Source organism: Solanum tuberosum, unplaced genomic scaffold, assembly GCF_000226075.1.
Source record: "Solanum tuberosum cultivar DM 1-3 516 R44 unplaced genomic scaffold, SolTub_3.0 scf00172, whole genome shotgun sequence".
NCBI lineage: Eukaryota > Viridiplantae > Streptophyta > Magnoliopsida > Solanales > Solanaceae > Solanum > Solanum tuberosum.
This window is the reverse complement of record NW_006239095.1, coordinates 1042104-1054999: the sequence shown is the minus strand read 5'-3', so window position 1 is coordinate 1054999 and position 12896 is coordinate 1042104. Positions and strand designations below refer to the sequence as shown.

Sequence of the window (12896 nt, the reverse complement as noted above, 5' to 3'; positions counted from 1 at the left end):
CTTACCTTTTTTATTTGAATATTTTCATTTTGCTCAAATACTTTTTTATTAATTTGTTTGACTTATTGTCACTGTTAATCAGAAAAAAAACAGAAAAATCTAAATTAACTAATTAATTAATCTACCAAGTATATTTGCGTAGAATTAGATTTAATAGTTATTAGAGTTTAATTAGGAGTTTGTTGCTCAACAGAATTCTATAATTTAACTCCAAATCTTTATAAAAACCTAAAATTAACTAATTATAATTCACTAATCACTTCTTTAATCCTCTTCTTTCATTCATAATCTTCAAAATTAATTTAGGAGTAATTCTTGTTCTTGTCTTATAATTATTTTTTTGTTTTAGAGATTTGTTGATCATTGATATTATTTTAGAAGAAGAAAAATATTATACAAAGTTTTTATAATTTGGAGAAGATTAAGAGTGAAAATTTCAAGTTTTTTTTATTCTTAATTTTTTTTTCACCATAAATGACAAAAAAATTTACTAGCAATTATATTATTGTTCTCATTGATACAAGTTCTTCACCTTCACCAGAATCATATACTATCACAAAGTTTTCGGTTAACTTCTCAGCTACTAAGTTTCGCAAAAGGTAATTCTAATTTCTTATTTGTATAATGTTGCATTTATCTGTATATATAACTTAAATTCTTATGTTTTAATTTGTCTCATCGAAAGATGTTATGTGTATATGGTTTATACTTAAATTTATTACTACCATATGGAAGTTTCTTTGCTTATTCTTGATTGATAACAACAATTAACACCTATATAAAGTGGAAAAAGATGACATTGTCCATTAACCCTTAATATTCTTGCTAAGTAGGGTAACGAGACGAATTCAGAATTTAAATTTTATTAATATGAGTTTTAGTTCTTTTGAGTTAGTGAATTTTATATCTTTTTGAAATAAAGTGGAACACTTATCCATTTTTTTATGTAAAGAAATGAAATTAATAGTAATTAATAATTTATATATTGCATCATAATTTTGCCAAAGTTATTCCTTTTATTTTTATTTTTATTTTTCAACTTGCAATTTTAATTCATCATGCTGAATCTTTCATTGTTATGAAAGGACTGTTAGAAACTGTAGATTTTTTTATACTGTTAGTGAGTCATGAATTTAAAGAAATTAAATACCATGAAAAGACATAACATAGGAGGGTTGAAGTCCCTCCACTCTAATTCCGAGATCTCGCGTTCGAGTCTGAAATGAAAAAAATCATAATGGGGAGTGTCACATCTAGAAATGGATCTTCTTGTAAGACGTGAATCCTTATTTAGTCACTCTAATATAGATATCGAACACCGAATTGAAATTTAAAAAAAATAATCATTTTCAACCTATGTCATCAAATCAAAATCCACTTTTAAAGGTTTCCAATGAAACTAGAGAAGTTTTGTGGGACTATTTTTTTATTTAATTTATTCTTTATGAAAAATATGCTAGATATATATATATATATATATATATATATATATTATTATTATTTTTTATTATTATTTTTTTAATTTTTTTTTATCCTATTGAAACATAATTTTTGAAAATGACCCTTTATTTATATTTGTCTATATATTGAGCTATTTCTTCAATCAATTTTCATCAACCATTCTATTATTGCATGCATAAAGTTATTCATAATATTCAAGCACTTTAAGTAAAGTTTTCTTCTTCCTCAAAGTGCATACAATCTAGTTCTTCATACATTAAAAAAAATGCATATGTGTGACACTATATATAGCAAATTATCATTTTGTATGGACGTCCTGTCAGAATTTGGCTCATTAAGGGGTTTTTCGATGATAAAACCATTAGAGATGTTATCGACTAGTCAAATTCAAACAAATTCACAAACATTAATACATACTAAAATTAAGAAACCAAACCTAGCTATTATGATACTTTTGTTTTTTTTTTTGTTTTTTTTTAGTATTTCTCATATGTTAAAGTTTAAGTTATATACACGATCAGTAAAATAATTTCTTTTGCATTTAAATTTTGCAGAGAAAGTCCCAAATGGCTACAATGGACACAACTCAAGTCATGTCAAAGGTTAGCTTATTATTCGATAATTGACGTTTTGTGCACTGACAGTATATAAATTTTTCTTAACGTTATTAAGTCAAAACCACCTATAATTACGTGTAACAACTTAGAAATTATGTAATTAACTTGTTATAACGAATCAAAATACACTGATAATATTTTAAAAAATTATATTTTTATTAATTACTTGTTCATATTTTTTTATATTATTTTTTTGTACAGATAAATGAAAAGAATCATTCAGATGGAGTAAGCAAAGACATCAAGCAGGGAGTTGTGAACAAACTTAAAGTCTTTAGAAGCAAAAAAACTGGTGGATGGTATTCAGCATTTCTTTGTTTAGGTATTTAATTTTATCATTCCGTTTCAGTTTACATGATACTATTTTTCGTATTATTTTTACTAAAAACAAAGCGACATATTTTTATATTTAGATACATCTAACTAGAATAAACTTCTCGTTTTACTCTAACGTGTAGCTTTTATAGTCACACCATTAATTTTGTGTTGTGTCATATAAATTAATAGGATTTGTGGCCTAACGTATGTATTATATTTGATAAACTAGTTTCTGCATGTGTCACATGTGTATCTCATATGCGGTACATGCATCTCATGTCAATTAGTAAAAATATTTTAAAATCACATATATATTGTTATTAAATATGTATATGAAATAATTTTTTTTTTTTTTTTTTTTGATGCAGTAAACCAAGGACTTGTAACACTATCATTTTTTGGTGTTGGAGTGAATTTGGTGTTGTTTTTAACAAGAGTTTTGGGACAAGATAATGCTACTGCTGCTAATAATGTTAGCAAATGGACTGGAACTGTTTATTTGTGTTCACTTTTGGGAGCTTTTATAAGTGATTCTTATTGGGGAAGGTTCATCACATGTGCCATTTTTCAACTTATTCTCATCCTGGTAATTATTACTATATTATACTTCTCATTTTTTTTAGTCTGTTTCGAAAAGAATGACATATGCATCTTTATATATCATGGCATATGGTTATAATCAAGGTGGAGCCAAGGAGGTGTAAGAGGTTCATTCGAATTTCCATAAGACTATGGACCATAGTCGAAAAATTATACCATATATATAAGATCAATGTTATGTAGATATAGTATATGTTAGAATAATCCTATGACTTTTTCATGTGTTTATTTCTTTATATTTTGAATCTTCTCAGTAAAAGTTGTGACTTCACCACTGATTATATTTACAATCGCAACTTGTAAGCATACTTTTGGTATGCGGTAAAAGACTTTCTTTCTTTCTTAAATTATATGTTTAGCCAAAAAATGTCATATAAAATGAAACGTGGATAATTACTTGACCTTTAGTTAATGTGAAATTTAGTTTTTTTTTTTTCTTTGAGTAGAGGATATCAATACCATACTAGTTTTGACTATTGTAATGAGTTTTAAGCTTCTTACATTGACAGTATAAAATATTTTTTATGTTATCAAATCTCTCACTAAAATATAAGGGAAATATTGAAATCGTCATTTCCAATAGTATATATGGATCGATGTTGTCAGTAAAGTATAACTACAAGTAGTCGTTCATAACAAGTAGAACATGTTACATTACACCAGTAGTATAATGGTTCTTTACGTTGTCAGTGTATATAAGTTAACTCTCATTTATTTATTTTGTGAATTTAACTAGGGACTTGTGATCATATCATTGACATCTTGGCTATTCTTGATTAAACCAAATGGATGTGGAGATGGTCTACAAAATTGTGTACCCCCATCACCTATTGGCACTTCATTATTTTACTTAGCCATTTACTTAGTGGCTTTGGGCTATGGTGGTCATCAACCCACAATTGCAACTTTTGGATCAGACCAATTTGATGAAGCAAATCCTAAAGGAAAAATCTCAAAGGCTGCCTATTTTGGCTATTTTTACTTTGCATTAAATGCTGGATCTTTAATTTCCAATACAATTTTGGTATATTATGAAGATGGTGGTAAATGGACACTTGGTTTTTGGGCCTCTACTGCTGCTGGGCTTTTCGGCCTATTTGTTTTCTTGTTGGGCACTCCTGGATATAGATATGTTAAGTCATTTGGGAACCCGTTGCCACGTGTCGGTCAGGTATTCGTTGCCGCGTTCCGTAAATGGAGAGTGCCTAATGTTGATGAGACAGAGTTATATGAATTGAATGGGTTGGAATCATCCATTAAAGGAACAAGGAAGATACTTCATAGTAATGATTTCAAGTAAGTAGTTTTCGATTCATATTATTTGTCTTTAAGTGTCTCGGTTAATTAATACTCTACTTAGTTACATATATTTATATATATACAACGTCATTGAAACAAATTCCCTAGTGGCCCTAGCTTGAGATATTTCAATCCAAATTATGTATACATATAATCAGATCGCACTTATTATGAACTTACTAAATCTAGATTCTTGATTCATATTTATTCTGAACCTATTGACACTTGATTATTCTTGATTCGCTTATTTAATGAACTTATTTTCTCCAAATTCTTGATTCGCCTATGATATGACGAACGTACTGAATCTATATTCTTGATCTGTCTATGGTATAATGAACCTGTTGAATAAAGATTCTTGATCTTTATATAATGAATCTGTTGACTCTAGATTCTTGATTAACTTATATAATGAACCTACTAATTCTTGATTCTTAATTCGCTTATATAATTATGAACCTATTGACTTTAGATTCTTGATTCGTTATATAATGAACGTATTGACAATAGATTTTTTATCACCTATTTAATGAACCTACTTACTCTAGATTCTTGATTCACCTATGTAATGAACAAATAGACTTTCGATTCTTGATTCACCTATATAGTGAACCTTATGACTCTAAATTCTTGATTTGTCTATGATATGAAGTTTTGTTTTTTAATTTCTAATGACATTATTTAAAAAAATGGCCAGGAAACTAGACAAGGCAGCAATAGTGACAGATGAAGATAGACAAAGGCCAGTGATTAACCCATGGAGGCTATGCACAATAACACAAGTTGAAGAAGCAAAGTGCATTATAAGAATGTTTCCAATTTGGCTATGCACCATAATGTACTCTGTCATCTTTACACAAATGGCCTCTTTATTTGTTGAGCAAGGTGAAGTCATGGATGCTACCATTGGGAACTTTCACCTACCTGCAGCTAGCATGTCAGCATTCGACATATGTAGCGTGCTAACGTGCACGTTTCTCTACAGGTAAGGGTATCAAATGAGTGAGTTGAACTGAATTAATGACATTATAAGTAAATGAGTGTGTTGAACTAAATAACGACTCATATTGAAAAATAGTCACTGTCATAGATCGTTTCAAATTCCACATATGAAAAACTATGTGAGAATGTCCTGAAGTTTCACTTGTGAAATTTAAAACTCCAAGACAATGGTTGAAAAGTGGCTATTTGTGAAATTTATCCTTAAAAGGGACAATGGTTGAAAGTGGCTATTTGTGAAATTTATCCTTAAAAGGGGCTATTTAGACATCATTTTTTCATGAACTAATTTTACGATCCCTATATGTAGGTTCATGGTGGTTCCATTAGCCGGAAAGATAAGTGGGAATCCGAGAGGATTGTCAGAGCTCCAGAGGATGGGAGTTGGACTAATCATCGGTATGTTATCAATGGTTGCAGCCGGTGTAACCGAAATTTTTAGGCTAAGAAGAGTAATCCCCGGAAATGAAACAAGTTCACTAAGTATATTTTGGCAAATTCCACAATACATACTTGTTGGTGCCTCAGAAGTATTTATGTATGTTGGACAACTTGAATTTTTCAATGGACAAGCACCTGATGGGATAAAAAGTCTAGGAAGTTCACTTTGTATGGCATCAATGTCACTTGGAAATTATGTTAGTAGTATGCTTGTCAACATGGTTATGCATTTCACAGCAAAAGGGACTAGACATGGTTGGATACCTGAAAATTTAAATAATGGCCACATTGATAGGTTTTACTTCTTGCTATTTGGTTTGGCCTTGGTTGATATGGTTGCATTTGTGTTTTTTGCTAAGTGGTACAAAGGGATCAACATTGAAGATAGCAATCATGGAGAAAAAGAGATTGTTCAAATTCTTGAAAAAGTTTGAATATTTCAAGAGTGGCTATTTTTTAAAGAATTTAGAGTAATGTGGTTTATTTAGTGAAAAATAAAACTTGAAGCATGACCCTTAAATGTGATGATTTTAATGGGCATGATTGCTTCTAGTTTTCTCTATATAATGATTATTTATGTTAGGGTTTCCCTATGAAGTTATTTGTTTAAGAAAATTGTAATTTCTCATGTAAATATGCTAATAAAATATTGAGCTTTTTGAATTACTAGAAGTTCATTTTCTTATTTATCATGTCTTGTTCTAACTTCGATTTGTTCATTCAGAAATTATAGAGAAATTTTTTGTTTCCAACTTCTTTGACATTTTGAATGTACATCAACTCGCATACATGGTTTTAATTACAACTTCTCAAATACGTGTATCTTTATAAATACTTGTCCGGACTTTGTCATTATGTACCTCCTTTGTGAAGATGAACCCCTTTTTCCGAAATTATATGATCCTTATAGACTATAGTATCTAACTAAGCATATTTTACCTTTTATTAATTGAAAATTTGCACTTTTGATTCTCAATTTATGACTCTTTATCAACTTAATCAATTAAAAATCATTTCATCATCTGACTATTTACATGTTATGTAAAATTTATATTATTACTTTAAATTTGTGGATAAATAATTTTAAAATATTCTAATATATAACATATTCCTTTTATAAAGGGTTAATACATATTTTTTAATAAATCAAAAGATTAAATATATTTAATCATATATTAATAAGATAAAAATTAGAAAGTATATTCTTTTATCTAAAATTGTGAAAATGACTATAGTTTTGGTCAATATGGTCTGTCATTTAAATAATTACTATTTTTTCAATTAACGTTACGTATAATGTGAAGCCATTATTCTTTAATTTCTCATCTGTCTACTATCTTTTTAGATTTTAATTAATTCAAATTTATGCCGAAAATTTTCCAAAAGACAATTCTTGAATATTTCCCATGACTATCAAATAGTAAAAATTGTTTTACATCTAATAAGTGATGATATATGAAAAATGTTTTGTGCTAAGCAAAATTACTAGTCACACACTAATAAAAGGGATTTTAATTTTAATACATATTTGGTTCTTTCTATTATATACGGAATAATGAATGATGTTAACAATCTATATATATATATAATATAAAGGAGAAACATAGACAAGGTGATGTGGCACATTTCTATGGCCTCCATTTTTTTTCTTAATTCTTTTCATTAAATATTTTATTTATTAAATAAAAAAAACAATCATATTTACTATTCTAATTTAATCTAATCAGTTACAAAAAACCTCAATCTATTCATATTCTCTACTTAAATAACATGTCTTTTCAACTTATTCTTATGGATTATCAAATCTATAAATTACAATCATCCATGGAGATGCTGAATTTTCATTTTTTATATTTCTCATTCTTTCTTTCTAATAGAGTAGTTTTTTTTCTCTTTTAAAAAAAATAAAAATTATTCTTCATCTTTTCCATAAGAAATCATAGAAAAGATAGTGACATGATATGTTCTTCACTTTGATAAAGATATCAAAGATATATTCTTCAAAGATTCATTATAGAGAGATGTTCACATTAATTTAGTACAAGATCATTAAAGTGAAGAAGGAAGTTTAATTATGTTGAAAGATTCATCAAGAGAGATGATCATATTAGTATAAAGTTTGAATACTTTCAATATTTTAAAGATTCATTAATGTATTGTTTTGATTTCAATATTCTAAAATTTTGCCATGCTTGAAAGTATATTATCTATGATACATTTCTTATAGCTATTACATATTGTTGTACTTAAAATTTTAGAGAAATGAAGTTCCACCTTTCTTTGGCCAAAGATTCTATTTATCTTTTTTTTCATAATTTTTTATATTTTTCTATATACTTATTATTGTACAAAAAATAAATATATCAATTACTACTCCTCTATTTATTGTTATACTTAAATGTCTGAAAAATTATTTACACTCATTATTATTCTTTGTTACAAAAAATTAAAAGCCTCAATATTTACTACTTTAATATTTCAAGATATTTGTCTGTTTTTTTATTGTATTTTTTTTCCTCTTTCACTTTTGTTAAACACAATGGAGTAGTACAAAAAGAGAAGATGTTGATTTGCTTGCTTTCCTAATAAAACTTAAACACCCAACAAATGTTGCTTTTATTTATTTTAAAATTCTTATCTCCATAACTTATACCTAATTGAACTTTTACTTTAATTAATATTATTAACTCCTTTTCTTTAAATTTTTATATTCATAACCCTCAATTATTTAATTTCAAAATTTAAGATACCTTATGGTATTAATTTCTTCAATTTTATCTATATAAATTCATATTTGTTTTTCATTAGATTCCTACTCAAGATTATTGTTTTTATTCCATATTTGAAATAGTGATATTCTATATTATTGTTATAGTATCAGATTTATACTTTAGTTTGACTCCATGAAAAGACTCTTGGATATGGATAGAAGAGGGGTCTAATAAAAGCTCAAAAATAATTGCATTGATTATATGATTTTTTATCATCTTTGTTTTTTGTGATTAAGGACTTGACAAAATTGTGTTGTTATTTTTCTCTTTTTACTTACTTTTTCATATGTTCTCTCTCTCTATATTTTTTAAAATTTAAGTTCTTATAATTTTTTTAATTTTACTAAATTACATTTTCATTTAGGCTCAAATTAGTTATTTGTAACTTTGTCAAAACACAACTAACTACGCTAATAGACGTTTAAATTTTATTACTCATGGCTTAAAAAAATTCATCTTAAGTATTAAATACAGAATTATTAGGTATTTCTTATGGTGAAGAACTATTCAAATTTGTTCATTTCTTCTACTTCTAATGAATCACCATAATAATAAAAGATATATACGAAAAATTAGCTATAGAGATTTATTTAGATGATAATGAAAAATAGAGAATAATAATTATTTAGACGATGATAATAAGAGAAAAACAAGGACAAAGAAAGGATTAAATATCGAAGAAGAAATGAAATAGAAATATTTATCGCTACTTCCTCCTATTTTTAGTTTCATCATTTATTTTTCCGAACTAAAGGAAGATTCATCGGATAGTAAATTTATCATTTGACAAAAATAAGAAAAAAAATCAAGTTCTTAAATATGTTTATCCGAATTTTATATATTAACATCATAATATATGAATTTTTTTCTTAATAAATTAATCTTTTATTTTTTTTAAAACATTTGATAATAAAAATGTAATTCACTTAAGCTCTAATTCTATAAAAATATTTGTATTGTGATTTTATCATTTTTCTTATTTTTATAATTCATTTTTTATTTTTTTGTATCATAATAATTTTTAAAAATAAATTTACATATATATTTCATAATTGCGCGAAGCGCGGCCAAATTCCCTAGTTATTTATAAAGGATGGAGTTAATTAGGGGGTACTTTCACATATCTTTAATAATCATCCATCATAATGAATAATAAATTTTTTATTGAAAATTCTACCTATATCACGACTTAACTTTCTAAAAGTATCTTCTCAACTACTAACAACTTTTCATGTGTGATGAGACGGATGAAATTTGTATATCCTCGATTATAAGTTTCGAATTTATGTCTTAATGATAAAGAAATTTCAGGTTGCTAACTATGAAACACTTCCTTTTTGAACAAATTATACTTTTCGATACAATAATATCCATTATAATCGGAAAATTAACTAACTAGACATGTTTTACTACCATATATACTTAATTTACCTCTTGTTTTAAAAAAATTACACATGATACCACTTTTAATATTTAATCATATATTTTAAAATATTTAATTAGATACACAAATTTCTTAAATATGGTATTAAATAATTATCTTAAAATTTAAATTTCTTAATTAATGATAAATTATCAATTCAATTTTTTTTTCTCTCACCTCTATTGTTTCAATCGTCTATCTTTCCCCCTCACCCCATCTTCAAACACCTCCACCATCTCCATCTCTTCTTTAATCTACTCAATACATTTTTACATACCCCAATTTTCAAAACTAAATCTTGAAAATCAGAATAATGAAACCAAAAATGAAAAAAAATTAAAAAAAAATTACCTCTTTGTTTATTCTAATGTATGTGATGTAAAAAAGAAGTAATTACCTCTTTGTATCAAACTCATTCTTTAACTCTTGATGCTCAATATTACTGTAGTTGGCTAGTTTAAAAAGTTAATGAATTTCTCAAACTCATTCTTAACTCTTCAATCTCTAATACATTTCTCAGAGCGTTAAATTTGATATATTCAAAGAGCAATATTATCATTATTACTCCATTCGTTCTATATTAGTTGATCACTTTTCATTTTACACGATACTTAAGAAATTATAAATAAAAAGATAATTTTACTAATGCACCCCTTAAAAATTTCTTGGGTTTTTACAAACAAATGAGAACGCTTTCAAAAAATAAAAAATTGTAAGGGTACTACAAAAAAAAATTAATTAATGTTCTATTGATTTAGTAAGGTGGATAATTAATATAAAATAATTATTTTTAATATGATGATCAACTAATATGAGACAGATGAAATATTTTTTATCATTTCTTGAAGTGTATGCCAAAATAATATGCGGACAGTTATTGTTAGACGGAGAAAATAAATAGCATAAGTTTTATGTATTTTCGATAATTATGATTTATATTTTTTGACCTTCAATTATAATAGTATATTTTATTGTAAATAAGATAAAGATATTAGATTTAAAGACTTACAAGTGTATAATATGATACCGTAAACTAGAGGAACTCTTTTGTTCATTATATTTACTACTACACAATTAATATTATTTATCAAATCAAAATTAAAATCATTTTTTTTCTAAATCTGTCATTTATATGGACCAAATATGTGGAAAATAACAATAAATTGGGTAGGCATGTGATAAATGTTACTCAAAGGGGGGTCGTCAAGCACATACGGCAAGGACTAAGAAGATCTCATTATTGCATAGCTTAGGTCGGAGTAAGGTGCTATCGATTGTTCAATAAGTAGTCTTAAGATCGAGCACTCATGCCCCGACATTATCATTGTATACTCATGCGGGTTGGAAGGAGGTAGGAAAAGGAGGGGGACACTGGGCGAGATCTATCAGCAGCGAATTCCCCATACAAATAAAAAAATTAGTAAGAGAGAACTTCAAAAATAGTAATTCCTTTCCACTATGATTATTTTCGTGTAAGCAAAATTTTTAATAATTAGCGCCAAAATTATTGCATTCAAATTTTATCTTTAGAGCTTATATGAAAAAATAATAGTAGGCCATTCATATATGATGTTTATTTTATATATAGGGATAATATAAATAAGTTATGTATCGTTACCATAATTTTAGGTAATATTATAAGTTATTTAAATAATAGAAAAATTGATAATACTTAATAGTAATGATAAAATATTTATAAATAAGCAATATTTTTTTGGTTAACTTATGTTTATCTAGTTTAAAAAATTAAGCGATAAATTTTTTAATATATACGTATTTTACTTTTATTGTTAAGTATGAATTATTTTAAAATTATTTTTCATTAAACGAGATGACTTATTATAATGATTAAGAATGAAATAGTAAATTATTGTTATGTTTTCAATAAACGAGATGACTTATTATTTTTGAGCGGATAATTGGCTTTTAGAGTATAGCCTTTTTTCGGTTAAGTATTGTAGTAGGTGAACTAAGAATTATCTTCTTTTTTTAAAAAAAATTATATCAAGTTACACATGAACAAATAATAATACACTCAACTCCTAAAATAAAGATATCATCAGCTCGCTATAGCGCCGCCTACACATACCTGCTATAGCGGACTATGTGAATTTCAGAGACTCGAAAATTTCTGAAAATTTCATTTTTCACGACATTCTTTCTTTCCATGATGTCCTAAAGTATTCCTTTCATGCCAAGATCAATTCTGAAAGTTTTACTCACCCGAATTTGATACCGTAAAGCCTTGCTGGTTCCTTAATCTCTCAGCTACAAGAAAATATTAACCAAGCCTAAACATTACACCGAACCATTCTTGAATGGCCCTAGATCTCACCTAACTCGGATTCTGAGGCTGGCCTAGCCTATAATTAAATATCAACCAAGCCTAAACATACACCACACCATTCTCGAATGACCCTAGACCCCACCTAGCTCGAATTCTGTCTGAGGTTGGCCTAGCCTATAATTAAATATCAACCAAGCCTAAACATACACCACACCATTCTCGAATGACCCTAGACCCCACCTAGCTCGAATTCTGTCTGAGGTTGGCCTAGCCTATAATTAAATATCAACCAAGCCTAAACATTACACCACACCATTCTCGAATGGTCCTAGACCTCACCGAGCCCTGCTTTTGTCTGAGATTGTTCTAGTCTAAAAATTGCAAGTGAAATTTTTTTTGCCCCAAATTCCTTCAAACCTATTCATAACCGATCGGGACGGATCATTACAATCACTTTTAAACTTTTTAATATAAATGGTGTGTGGAGATGAAAAAACCAAAGACAAAATACTTTTTGTGGACAAAAGCAAGTGGGTCGAAATGTAATAATTGAATATATGTAGGGTTTTTTTTAATGGATAAAAGCACGTGGGTCAAAGTGTAATAATTGAATATGTAGGGTTACAACTTACAAGTACCAAATAAATAAGAATCATATGTTATACTGATATTAGTAAAGT

The 12896-nt window shown here is 27.3% G+C and overlaps 1 protein-coding gene across 1 annotated transcript; it reads left to right on the top strand.

Moving 5' to 3' along the window:
• Positions 1 to 2027: 2027 nt before the first annotated feature.
• LOC102604871 (protein NRT1/ PTR FAMILY 7.1) lies at positions 2028 to 6377 on the top strand. Its single transcript, XM_015311644.1, has 6 exons — positions 2028 to 2063; positions 2280 to 2400; positions 2765 to 2982; positions 3733 to 4292; positions 4993 to 5280; positions 5605 to 6377. Exons 1-6 carry the CDS (start codon positions 2028 to 2030, stop codon positions 6167 to 6169), a joined length of 1788 nt encoding a protein of 595 aa, XP_015167130.1. The 3' UTR covers positions 6170 to 6377.
• The last annotated feature ends 6519 nt before the right edge of the window (positions 6378 to 12896 follow it).